This window comes from Nannospalax galili, unplaced genomic scaffold (assembly GCF_000622305.1).
Source record: "Nannospalax galili isolate Female #2095 unplaced genomic scaffold, S.galili_v1.0 scaffold161, whole genome shotgun sequence".
NCBI classification, from domain to species: domain Eukaryota; kingdom Metazoa; phylum Chordata; class Mammalia; order Rodentia; family Spalacidae; genus Nannospalax; species Nannospalax galili.
In genome coordinates this window covers 3,918,842-3,932,738 of record NW_008348586.1, presented here as the reverse complement: position 1 = coordinate 3,932,738, position 13,897 = coordinate 3,918,842, and the positions used below count along the sequence as shown (strand labels likewise).

General features: G+C 49.2%; 1 protein-coding gene across 2 annotated transcripts in view; it reads right to left on the bottom strand.

The window, feature by feature from the left end:
- The window catches only part of Neurl1 (neuralized E3 ubiquitin protein ligase 1), a 93,631-nt gene that overhangs the window by 4,570 nt on the left and 75,164 nt on the right, over window positions 1-13,897 (bottom strand). For both annotated transcript variants that reach the window (XM_008845689.3, XM_008845690.3), the window contains exons 4-5: window positions 4,098-4,787; window positions 289-435 (exon numbers count right to left, since the gene is read on the bottom strand). In XM_008845689.3, coding sequence (XP_008843911.1) covers window positions 289-435; window positions 4,098-4,787 — 837 coding nt within the window. The remainder of the gene's footprint in view (window positions 1-288; window positions 436-4,097; window positions 4,788-13,897) is intronic.

Genomic DNA, 13,897 nt, shown 5'->3' with positions numbered 1-13,897 from the left:
CAGAGCCAGGGTGGCAGGAGGCAGAGAGAGGAAAGGAAGGAGGACGGAAGACAGAAGGGCATCCCAAGTCTTTTAAGGCATGATTTTCCTGAACTACCCTTTGATATCCTGTGTGTGTGTTTTTTTTTAAAGTCCCTCTGGAGGAAGCTGCTCATCTCCTATCCCTCCTCTTCAGAACCCCCATGCCACCCCACCCCACCCCCCAGCCTCACATCCATAGCTGCACTGTCTCCTCAGCAGGACATGAGGAGGGAAGCACTGATCTAACCACAGGGCCTTTGTACTCACCACCAGCAGAGCCACCCAGAGGCCCAGAGTTGCAGGTGCTGAGCAGGGGATCGAAGAGTCGGTCGCTCAGGATACTGGGTGAGGTTGGAGTGGAGGCAGGTGAGCAGGGCAGAGATGGGCCACCCCGCTCGGTCATGATGGTGGAGCCTTGGGAAGGGGGAAGAGCCACACTATTAGCCTAGTGGAAAAAGCTCCAGTCCCCACCCACATAAGGGACTCCCATGCCTGCCCAGAGGACAGCCTCAGGCTCAGAGCAAGACCCCACAGGCTGGCTCAGCCCCCAGTCCTGTTCTGTCCTTACCTACAGATCTTGAGGTAGCATCACACTCTGGTCTTACCCACAATCTCCAAACTAGCTCCTGATTAGTTTGGCAGCTCCCTTCCACTCCTCCCTAGGCACCTTTTGCTTTCAGAGAATAAAGTCTCCACGTCCCTGCATTTTACCTCAGCCCTCTGTCAGAGCCCTGCCCTCTCCTCCACAGTGCCCAGGAACCACCCACCTTCTCTATCCTGCCACATTGGTCCATGTATTCTGGTCCCACATCCATTCCCTTCCCTCCCTCCCTCCTTCCTTCCTTCCTTCCCCCCCACCCTCCCTCCCTCTCCTCTCCCTTGTCCCCTCCTTCCAAAAGTCCTTTCTGGGGGCTCACTGTGCACACATGAGACTGGGGACAGAACCCTTGCACTCAAAAAGCTAACTGTCCAGGGAGCCTCCTGGGGCTTTCTTCAAACCCCTCTCTCTGGGCAGCCTTGACTCCTGGAAAACTCCATTAGCCCATCCTCACTAACCAACCATACCAAACCACACAGCCTTAAGTATTGTGTGTTCTTTGCCTAGGAATCCAACTCTTTCTCCAGCAGAACCAAGAGCTTTCTGAGAATAGGAAACCTCACTTGCCTGTGGCTCTCCCACAGGCTCTAAAAGAATGTTCTACTAACAAGCAGGTTCTGGATAAATTTTTTATTATTAGTTGTAACTCATTTAATAGTGTTATTATTTCTAAGAATATTCAATAAATGTTCATGGGAGTCTCCTCTTCTTCTCCTCTCTCCTCTCCCCTTCCCTTCCCTTTCCTTCCCTCCCTGCCCTCTCTCTCCATACCAGACATTGAACTCGGGGCCTCATACATGTTAGGAAAGAACTCTATCACTAAGCAATGTCCTTCACCCTTATTTTGCTTTTTATTTTAAGATAGTGTCTCACTAAGTTCCCTAGATTGACCTTGAAATTTCTCTGTAGTCCAGGCAGACCTTGAACTTGTGGTCTTCCTGCCTCAGCCTCCCAAATAGCTGGCATTACAGGTCTGTACCACAGGCCCAGGTCATAGTATTTCTCTTACTGTGTAAATATTTTTAAGTCAATTATCATCTCCTTTCAGAAATACCAACCTCCTATTTACTTTTCTTACCTTATTGCACTGGCTAGCATTTCAAAACCATGTCTACAAATCATCTCTAATATAATCTTTAATGAGAACAGTTTTGTTCCTCCAGTGAATACAGAATTGGCTATAGGTTTTATACATGTAAATAAAGGAAATATCCTTAAATTATCACAAAGCCAATCACTTGTATGTAAGGGGAATAACAATCCTTCATATTCTGCTACTGACTCTGGAATCCATCAGGACTCCCCAACACCACTTTGCTGATTGAGATGCCCTATTCTCTAGAAAGCTCAAGAGCACTCTGCTATTAAAAGACCCTGAATTCTGAATAGTTTTTCTTAACATCCACCTTGACCCACTTACCACACAGAACAGAAAAGTCCTGATACATTTTTTAAATTCCCCTTTACTCCAGTCTCATAAACCTCTTTGAATGACAGAAGCCTTACTGGAAAGCTACTTTAGCTATTATTAGATGTGCTGATGCAAGAGAGTACCTTATCCTTGCGTGATTTCCCTCCTCCTAGGTGCAGTGAGCAGAGCCATTTATCTCTCACGTCAGCTTGGATTCCCCCCACCCAAATCCAGTTTCTTTTTATTTCATCCAGAATTCTCACCACAGCCTGATTCATCTTCCTGCTTGGTTTCATTTCCTCTAACCTGATTTCATTTCTTTCCTTCTTTAATTACCTTCCCTCACTTTTAACTCTTTGGCACCTCAGCCTCATTGCTTTTCACTGTACCTTCACTTGGTCTCTACAGGGATGGAGGTTTGCACTGGTGTTACCTGATTTCACAGCCTCTCCACACTCACAATCACAACAGCTCTACAGAGGTAAACACACAGGCATTTGGCTACCTGGGACCCTCCACAGTAGGCTGAGCTCAGAGAGCAGCTGAGGCCTGTTCATTTGACACACACTCTATCCTTTCAAGCTTCCTGGTTTGAGCTTAGGAGCTGAGAGACCCAGGACTCTCCAACCTTGGCTAAGGATATTTGCTTTTTAAAAAATCAGATACCCAGAATCCACCCTAAAGCTACAAGATTAGAATCTCTGAAGGTGGGATTCAAAGATGTACACTTCACTAGATTCTCCCACTGAAGCTAATGAAACCCACCCAGGCTGACAGGGCTAATTAACAAATGGGCACTGGGAGGACATGAACACCTGCTCACTCTGAGGTGACACAGGCCCCGGGAGATGCTTTGGGGGGGGGTTAGTTTGGAAGAACTGTGCACCATAACCCCCCTTAAATAGTCACACTGCATTTTAAAGGTTCTCCAATAAAGAATGCTTTCACTTCCTTTCTGAATTCAATGTTTCCCAAACTTCTTAAACCACAAGGCCCTGTGATGCTTCACCTTCATTGTCAATTTGACTGTACTTAGAATCACCTAGGAGCTACACCTCTAAGTGTGTCTGTGAGAGTGTTTCCAGAGAGGTTTAACTGCGCAGGGAAGATCCACCATCCCATGGGCTGGCTTCCCAGATTGAATAAAAAGGAAAAAGAGAAAGGAAGCTGAGCACCAGCATTCATCTCTACTGACCCTGGATGAATTCAGTGTGAGGAGCTTTCACACCCCTGCTGTAATGGACTGTTCTGTAACCCTGAGCCAACTTAAACCCATCCTCCCTTTGGTTGATTTAGTTACAATAATCAATCCCTTAGAACAATCTGGAAGCACAGCTTAACACAGACCCACATCCTCCAACCCAGTCAAACTCTGCTTCCTCAGAAAAGGAAACCCTAAACTCTGCAATTGCATTCCCTCAAGTCTCAGGGAGGTTGCCTGCTCAGGGATTCCCCTAGAAGCCAGGAAGACACCAGTCTGGTGTTTTTGCTGTTACTTGGTTTTGGAGTTGTTCTGTTTTGTTTTGTGGTTTTTTGTTTTGTTTTTGTTGTTTTGTTTTTTGGTTTTTTTTTTGAGACAGGGTCTTGCTGTACAGCACTAGCTGGCCTGAAGCTCACTTGTAGACAGGATTAGCCTCAAACTTGCAGGGATCTTCCTGCCTCTGTCTCTTGTGTGCTGAGATTTCAAGCATGGGGCCATCACAACCAGCCCAACCTGATTTTCATTAAGACCCACAACCAACCTTACGAGCAGGGACCTTTGTTCCCATTGTAGAGACATGGAAACCAAGCCTCAAAAAGTTCACTGCTGGTGAAGACCCTATTTTCCCCCATGTCCATACTACCCCTGAGGGGTGTAGATCTGGGCAGTTTCTGTGCCTATGGGAATATACCTTGATCCGATTTGGGGCGTGAACGCAGCAATCACACTACACTCCCCAGGCTCAGGTGGGGCTCATGGACAGCTGAGGATCTCTGGTGGACCAGATGTCTGGGCCTGGCTCAGCACTCACCAAGGATGTGACTGCCTAGCATGACTACCATGACCTAGGGGTGTCCAGGACTCACCGAGGATGCGGACCTGCGTCATGGCGCCATGCAGGCTGAAGAGCATCCAGAGCGGCTGCGAGGCGTCCACGCACAGCTGCATGCCAGCCGGCGCCCCGTTGTGACTCAGGTGCAGCTCTCCATCTGCAGTGAGCACCAGGCCCAGGATGTCGCCGCTGTGCAGCGGCCCGGGCACGCGGCACACCGCCCAGAACTCCTTGCGGTCCACCAGAGCCTCGGGACTGAAGGGCAGGTCCGCCGGCCGCAGGGTGCCGGGGTCACACGTGGTGACCCCGAAGGACAGCACGCCGGCTCGCGCGCCGCCCGAGCGCGTGACTTTGATGAAGATGGTCTCGGACACGCGCACCGGCCTGCTGGTGAAGACGAGCGCGCGCTCGTCTCGCCCGTGCTCCAGGCGCGCCACCGTCTGCTCGTCCAGGATGCGGACGTGTGCACCCGCGCGCAGCGCGTGGAAGCGTAGGTCGCCGTCGAGCTGTGCGGGCAGCGCGCGGCTGTGCTGCGAGTTGAGCGAGTTCTGGGGGATCGGGCAGCCGGCGGGGGGCGTGCCCTCGTCGCCGTCCGCGCTCGGCACTTTGAGGTCGCACAGACTCACCGACAGGCGCGTCTCGTCTGCCTCGCGCCGCAGCGACGGCCGCCGAAGAGCCGTGAAGGAGCGCGGCCGCAGGCAGTCGGGCAGCACCAGCTCACTGTCTGCGGCGGGAAGGACGAGAGATGGCGGTCACCGACCAGGCTTGCACCATGGACACGCTCAGCAGACGCTGACTAGCCCTGAAGATGCTCTGACAAGAGTCAGGAACAAGGGCGGGAAGCGACCGGGAATCTACTGTTCGGACAAAGGCATGCATGCAGCTAGCTGGAAGACAGCACCTTCAAGGCCACCCGCTTGCTTCCAAGTGCTTCCAAGCCGACAGGCGTTTTATCTGGAATGTGCCTGTTTTCCTTACTGTCTGCAGTGAGCCTGCAGAACTCTGACCGGATTGATAAAAGTATATTGGGAAGAGTGTTTTGGCTTTTTGGAGGAAGAGGCTAGTCTGGAACTCACTTTGTAGCAAAGGATGACCTTGAACTACTGACGCCCCTGCTCCACCAGAGGTGCCTGCCACTACACCTGCATACTAGCCAAGGTCTCTACCAACTGAGCTACATCCTCAAGCCCCTCTTCTGTTTTCTGAGACAGAAACTCCCAGCTGGCCTAGAATTCATCAGGAGTGTTGGGATTGCGTGTGCCACCATGTCAGCTAGGATTGACAATCTTACAAAGAAGGCTGTGGACTGATTTCCCACCACCCAGCACCTCCAAGGGGAAAAAAAGTTTTCTTAAATTCTAACCCCTGGGATGCCCTTTTTTATTCAAAACACCTAAAACAGAGCGACTCTTGTATGTGTGAACACACACAGGTATGTGCATATACACATATATGCTCGTGCATATGGAGGCCAGAGGTCAACTTGAGGTGTTGCTCCTCAGGCACCACCTTTAAGACAAAGTCAGTCTCTCTCTCTCTCTCTCTCTCTCTCTCTCTCTCTCATATCTCTCTCTCTTTTCTCTCTCTCTCTCTCTCTCTCTCTCTCTCTCTCTCCAGTTCTCTCTCTCTCTCATCTCTCTCTCTCTCTCTCTCTCTCTCTCTCTCTCTCGCCCTCACCTGGAACTTGCCATGCAGGCTAGGCTGGCTGTCCAGAGCTTTGCCCCAGGAATCTTCCTGTCTCAGTCTCCCCAGAACTGGGATTACAAACACATCCCACTTTTTTTTTTTCTACTCCAAGAATCAAACTCAGGTCCTTCATAAGCTATATCTCTCCAGACCCCAGAGTGGCTCTTAGATAAACAGTAATCATTTTTCACATGCACTGATGACACCCTAATACTCTGGGAAGCCAGAAGTAGTCTCCTCCCCTCATCCACTTTGCATAAACTGTGACATCTAAATACTAAGTTATCTTTTGAGGTTTCCATTCATTGTCACATAAGGACAATAAAGAAGACAAGTTAAATAAATTCATCCAAGAAATAGAGCATTTTGAGGGCAGCATCATTGAGCATCAAACCTTTTCTCTTTAATCCAGACAAATAATATAAACTATTTTGTAGACAATACCATTCAGCAAAAAGAAAATCATAACTGCCTGTCAGTCCACCACCACTCAAAGAAAAGCACTTTTCATATTTTGATTATGACATGGCAGATTCTTTTACATGTATCTTGGGATTTTTTTAATGCAAAAATTGAGTTGTACTCTATAAACACCGATAGTTTTTAAACTTTCATGGGTAACTTGGAAAATGTGGTAACTTTGACTAGTTTCCTCAGAACACTATCACCAGATTCTGTGGCTAACTTCTGAGTGTCTGTGAACTGCATCAGGCCCTTCCACAGGCACAGACCTGGGGGTCAGAACCCTGCTGCACATGTTTCATGTTTTACAAGCACTTTTTTCCTCTGTACCCTAAACACTGCCTCTTCATGCCAACAGCTGATTCTAGCCACAGTCTTTGTTGTTGGGTTTTTTTTTGTTTTTTGTTTTTTTTGTGTGTGTGTTTTGTTTTTTATTTTGAGACAGGGTCTCCTATGTAGACCAGACTGGCCTCGATCTCATAGAGCTCTACCTGTCTCTGCCTCCAAAGTGCTGGGATCAAAAGTGTGTACCATCACACCCAGCCTGGCCAATCTTTTAATGGCTATGCTATGTCCCACTCTATGGAGTCCTGTAACTTACAGTGACAGTAATGGCCATGTGCCATGAATGACGCCTACATCTCATCTGCAAGCAGCCTATGGAAGCCATCCTATTGTAGATACAATCCAGGGGTGTTGGGTGGTAGCCACCAAGTGGCAAATTCAGGATTGAAGCAAGGTCTATCCAACCCTGAAAGCCACACACATTTTTTTTCTACTCCAAGACTCAAACTCATGTCTTCATGGATTTTACCCACTGAGCTATATCTCTCCAGGACCCAGAGTGGCTCTTAGACAAACAGTAATCATCTAGGCCCTTCTTGGTGACTGAACTCCTTCTGCAGTCAGTGATCCCAAATTTGACTGCTACCCCTGTAATCCACACCATGGCCTGTGGTCCTCCCTGTGCCTAGGTGAAGTGGCTGGGGGGTACCCAGGTTCCCCAGCAAAACCTGGAAGACTAAGCCAACAAGGAAAGCAGAGGCCAGAACTGGTCTTCCACTGAAGGTAGAGGAGTCTATCTAAAGCCTTTGTGTTTTGCTCCCCTCTCAGTACCCCCTTCCAGAAGCTGCGTTATCTGGACCCGTCAAGATTGGATGCTGTCCTTCCTCCAAGTCTCCTGCTGCTCCGGGGTTCTAGGGCCTGGCTGGTTGGTGTTTCTCAGCATCACATTGGCGACAAGGAGGGAGCGAACCAGAAAACCCAGTTATTCTAGAGAATTGACTGACAGCAAGACAGCAATGGCAATGGCTTGGAGGCTGCACGGAAGCATAGGGGAGGGGGCTGAGCAGGAAGGGAGAAGAGGTGAAGGGAGTGGAGGAGATGATGGTGGGGAAGGCCTGGAGAACCAGTTTGTACTCCCCAACCCCTCAGGGATTCCAGGCACTAGGCCTTAAGGACCCTAGGGAGTTGGGAGAAAAGAAGGGGAACAGCAAGGAGAAGAATCAATTGTTCAGAGATTCCACCCAGTACTTAAGGGAGTAAGGCTCTCACATGGGCCACCCTGCAGGCTCAGGATAGTCAGTCCAGAGGCCTGGAGCTGGGAAGGCTGTGGCGTGGCTTACAGTAGAACCAGCCAAATTTGGGGACACTTACTGCAGAAGAGGTTTAATAAGCAAGGAAGGGCTTTGTTCTCTGAGGACTTGTTTATGAGCTAGCCTGGTCTCTGCCCCTTGTGATTATGCCCTACTGAGCTAGTCTGTCAGTGTTTCCATCTCTTAAACTGGACTCTTCCTCTCTGTATTTAATGTGCCACCTCTTGAGCTCTGAGCTGATACTATAGACACCTCTCTTTCCATATTGAAGGCCATGGGCGCACCTTCACACCAGTGAACAGACCCACACAGTGCTCCACATGTGCCCTGACCAGCTCAAGGCAGAGCATTTAATATGTCTACTCTACTTTGAATAATGCAACTTAAGAGTACTTTGGGTTTTGCTTTTTGTTGTCGTTGTTCTAACAAAAATCCTTATACTGGTTGGCAATATACTAAAATCCATTCTAATAGGAACATAGTTGAGTGTGGTGAATTTTAAATCATCAGTCTGGGTTCAAAACCTGATTTTTCCATTTCTTCATGAGGCCACATGGCCTTGGACAAGTAACTTTATGGGGTGTGTCTTGTTCAGTGTAAAGCTGTGTCTGATTTATATAGAGTTTGTATTCAGAGGCTCACCTCGGAAGGATGCTGCAAGGATGAGATGGAATAAGGCCCACTAGGCACTTGGCAGAATACATGACACATGATCATTATGTCAGTATGAGGCACTGTTCCCATGTCACATGGTTCAGATGAAAGTGCATGGGCTCTGGGGCACTCGAGACCCAGGGTTAAATGTTCTGCCTGGTACTTAGCTGGTGGCCTTTGTGTAAGCAACTTCCCTGGAACATCTGATGGCATACCTAAGGAATGGAGGTAGATGCCTGCCTCGACAAGCTATGGCAGGACAGGGCTGGGCAGAGCTCCTGCTACCTAGAAGGTCTCTGGTCACTTCAGATATTAGCAGTTGTGGACTGAGGGTGTGGCTCAGTGGTAGAGCACTTTTCTAGCATGCACTAGGCTCTGGGTTCAATTCCCAGCACCACATGCACATAAAAAGATATTGTTCACACTGTAAACTTTATATGTCACAATGGGCCCCCAAGAAATGGACTTTAAATGAAATTATTGACTAAAAAACCAAGAGAAAGAAGCTAGAAAGATGGCTTAGTGGTTAGGAGCACTGCCTGCTCTTGCAGAGGACCTGAGATTGGTTCCCAGCACCCATATGGTGGCTAACAACCATCTGTAACTCCAGTTCCAGGGGAATCTGCCATCCTCTTCTGACCACGTGCATTGCACGACACAGGTGCACTTACATACATGCAGGCAATACACTCACACATATAAAATTAACAAATAAAATATTTAAAAAAGAGAAGAAGCTCAAAAAAGAGAATAAAGGAGGATGATGAGAAGGAAGGAGTGAGTGGATGGAGAGAGGGAACAGGAGCTAGAAAATGGCCTCACTGGCAATACTTTACCACATGGCAGAGGAGGGGTCTCCTGAGTAAGCTGACATCAAAACAAGGGACAACCATGTCCAGCCCTGCTAAATCCAAGAAAATGCCTTGTGACTCAGCCGGGACTGCACCCTGGGATACAGCTGGGAAAACCCAGTAAGCAACCTGGAGCCACAGCCCATGGGGTAGTCCTGCACTTGGAAGCAACAAGTTACACAAAGCTAGTGCCATGCTGCCCACTTGGGAGGGGGTTATGATGGAGGGAGAGGTGGCACACAGCCTTGAAAAGAGCTACTCAGCCAGCATGCTGTACATCCTTTTGCTCAGGAAGGAACTTAGTCCTCAATGCCTGCCGATTCTGGTACCTGGCAATGGTTCTGCAGGAATCCTGGGCCAGCACAGAAATAACCCAGCCCTGCAAGGTCAGGGCCACTAGTGCCCTTATGCACTGACACATGGGCAGAGGAAGACGCCTGGACCTGGGTCCTGGGAGTCAGCAGTCAGCTGGTTTAGACTTAGAGGGAGGAAGAAATCTGAATATAATTCCATTACAAGAGTCTTAGCCTTGGATTGGAGTTCGGAGGAAGTGAGGAGCTAAGGAACTAGGAAATCCATGTATCCCTGCCAAGTTCTCACTCAGCTTTGGCTAGAATGCTCCTGGGGACCGAAAACTCACCACCTCTCAAGACTTCCTAGTCCCATCTCTAAGTAACTCCGGCTGTTTTTAAAAGAGAGAGAGGAGCTGGAGAGAGGACTCAGTGGTTAAGAGCACTGGTTGTTCTTGCAGAGGACCCAGGTTCAATTTCCAGCACCCACATGGATGCTAACAACCATCCATAACTCCAGCTTCAAGGGATTGGAAGCCCTCTTCTGACCTCCGAGGCATTGCACAACACAGGTGCACTTACATACATTCAGGCAATACACGAATACACATAAAATAATAAAAATATTTAAAAAAAAGAACTCCCCCCACCCCCCCAAAAAAAAACTTTCCTTGGGTTGGGCATGTAGCTCAGCTGGTAGAGTGATTGCCTAGCATGTACAAAGCCCTGGGTTTGCTACCCAACACTGCATAAGCCAGGCATGGTGGTGCACACCTGTCATCCCAGCACTTGGGCAGTAGAGACAGGAGTGTCAGAAGTTCAAGGTCATCCTAAGCTACATATCAAATTTGAACAGCCTGGGTAACATGAGACTCTGTCTCAGAAAAGAAAGTTCTCCTTGTGTGGATCCATGTGTCCTAGCTCCACATCTAGGGCCCCCCTCTGAGTCTCTTCCTTGGGATAAATGTCACCTTTAGAATAAAGCGCTCCAATTGAGCTGGGGTGCTCATCCTCTTTTGGAAAGGGATAGAGAAGGACTTGGCCTGGGCAATAGGATAGACAGATAGTGAAAGGCACATGGGGTGGACTATTGCTGGCAACTTCCTGGAAATCAGCCTGAGCTAGGCCATGGGCAGAGCTACCTGGTGATGGGAGCCAGGGCCCAGCTCTCATTCATAGGCCACCCAGCTCTGCCACTCATAGCCAGAAGCACAGGTTAACCGAGGCAGGGTTTTGGCACTGGCATAGGGTCCTTCTTTGAAGCTGGGCCACCACCAGCCTGGGCTCTTGTTTGTTTGGATTCTCACATCCGCAGCACTGGGTAATCTTTAACCACGGGTCAGCCTTCAGCCACCCGCTGGCCCCTGTTTGGAAGGCGCTGCCAGCACATTTACTGACTCCATAAACATCCTCCCGCCAGTCTGCATCTGGCCCAGGCAGGGGAAGGAGCCGTGGAGGCGGTACATAATTCAGATGGACCAAGGGTTTCTCCACCCTCTGGGCAGCACCCTGAAAACCACATGGGCCTCCACCCTCTCTCTTTAAACTCAACCCCAGCAAGCCATGAGAAACAAACACACTTTCTGAGGCCACCGAGGGAAGAGTAGAATGTTCCAGAATCACTTGCAGTCAGACTCTTCAATTAATTAAATAATGAAGCAAGATGGTCTTAGACTCTCAGAAACATTTGATTTAGTGGTTCTCAAACTTCCTTCCTTCCTTCTTTCCTTCCTTCCTTCCTTCTTTTTCTGTTTTGTTTTGTTTGTTTGCTCTTTGGTTTGGTTTGGTTTAGTTTTTGAGCCAGGATCTCCCTCTATCCCAGGCTGACCTAGAACTCACTATGTAATCCAGGCCGGCCAGGAGCTCATGATGATTCTCCTAACTCAGCTTTCTGATGTCCAGGATCACAGGCATGCACTACCATACTCACCTCATACAGTCTTTTTTTTTTTTAAGGTAGGGGTAATCTTTGTTACTGTGCATCTACATGTTCTGGTCTAAGTCTGACAGGTGGGCATGTTGTCCTGCCTCCTGCTTCCTCAGCACTTAGCTGCCTCTCAGATGCCTTGGGTAGTCCCAGGGTACCAAAGAGCTTCGCGGAAGAACCACAGATATTACCCCAGGAAGGTCTTTAGATCACATGGTTTTCCTTCACGTTACAGAACTGGCGTGGGGGTGCAGGTTCCTATTTGGTAGTGGTGGTGGGTGTGGTAGGAATGGCAAATGGTGCTCCCCACTTTGTAAACACTTTTCAGTATCTTTAAGCCTCTGCAGACATCTGTGGACTAAGTGGGACATGCATAATTATGCCCAAGTAACCCAGAGGCCAAGGCAAGAGAAGCTGGGAACTGCCCACAGCCAGCAAGCAGCTGTGTCAAACCTTGATGCGGCAGCTCTCTCCTGCTTCTGAAATGATGGCCTGGTCCCTAGGACTACAGGGCCCAGCTCCTTCCCCCTCTCAGGTCCAATGTGAGCACCCCCATTCTTGCCAAGAACCCCTGAACTATATCTGGAGCCAGAGACACTAGACAGAAACCCAACATTGCCCTTTCTGTAGGTGACAAACAGTCCAGGCTTGGCCATCCAGTGGACATGACCTCATGTTTCAGGGCTAGTCTGCTCTGGGACAGCAGAGCCAGACAAAGCCCTTGGGAGCCTCTGGGGAACACAAGGCCATCAGACCCAGCCTTGCTACTGAATCAGACACCCTGGAACCCCATTGCCCCTTCCTTGGACCAACACTGGTAGGGCCCTGGTAAACTCTGCTGCCCAATATGTACAGCTGATCCTTCTTGCCTCTAATTCACCATGTTCTGAAAGATACAACAGGTCCTCAGCGGCGACCTCGGGGTGGGCACCCAGACTTAATCAGGAGCTCAGGTGAACTCACACCTGGAGAAGCTGGGAGGTGATGCAGCCTACGCTCCAATTCAAAACAGCCAACTACCAGCCATGGGAACTTTCTACTATGGAAGCTGTCTCTCCCATGATGCATACTGACACCCAGCTCTGCACATCCCTCATCTTCACAAGTTACCTGCTGCCTTCCTACAATATTCCCCTCTAGGATTAGGCTGTCGTGCTGCTCATCCCCAGCCCCTCAGTGCTGGGGCACACCCCTACATGGCTAAATTGTTCTTAACCACTCCCTTCTTTTTACCAACTTAGGTTTCTCCTCCCATGGGAAGACCTCCTGGATGGCTCTCAGTGGCACCCTACAGTTAGACTCTTCAGGTCACACTTAATTGCAGAATCAGATTTGGGCCACTTACAGCTATGATAGGATATGAGCCTTGGTATAACAAGTCTTCAAGTCAGGGGCTAAGTTTCGATTCTCCTGCCCCACCCCCTCCTCTGCAGAGTGCCCAGGCCATGGCAGCCACAGTGTGATGCTCAGGAGCATCTTGTGAGCATCCTACAGGATCACAGCTGCTCTCTTCAATGCTCTCTTTTTTAAGACACGGTCTCAAATAGTCTTGGCTGACCTTGAATTCATGATCCTCCTGCCTCAGCCTCTCAAGTGCTGAGATTGTAGGCCTATGTTCCATATCCAGTTAACATTTCTAGGAGAAGGAAGGTGACCACGAGAAACTGGGATAGTTTATCTATCCTAGTATTAATCACCCCATAAAACTTCTGTTTATTTGGTTGCTGGCGGGCCCTTCTTCCTGGAGGGAGAAAGCTGTTATTCTTGGAGATACCATCCCATGCCTGGGCCAGGGCACCCGCAGGAAAGAGAGTGAGCTACTGAGCTTTGGCACATGGGGAAGTAGCCTGGAAGGCCTGGAGTCAGCCTGCTGGCTGTGACATGGGTACCAGTGTCTGGACTGCAGTGGAAGAAGGTAAGACCCCAGCCTCTGCTGCCTACCTCTTCAGGGATACAGCCCATCTGTCCATGGGCTGGCTTGCACACCTACTGTGTGCATACCCACATGCACAATGGGCCAAGAATCCCAGGATCCTGTGTTCTCAGGACAAAATACAGGCCAGGTAAGATGTAGAGGCTTTTTGTTCACACAGAGGCTAAAGGGGACAAGGAAAGGCCTGGCAGGAAATTCTTAAAGGTCAAAAAATATTTGGAAAATAATCCGCTAGGAAGGGGACAAGGAAAACATAGAACCGCAGGAATCAGGGTGAAAGAGAGGCAACGAAAGATTCAAACGTGCTGGGCACAGTCGCACAGGCCTATAATCCCAGCACGTGGGAGGCTAAGGCCAGATAGAGCATGGTGAGGTCAAGGCCTGGGCTATATAGTGGGCCTGGATCCTAAAGAAATTGAAAAGAGGAAGGGGGAAG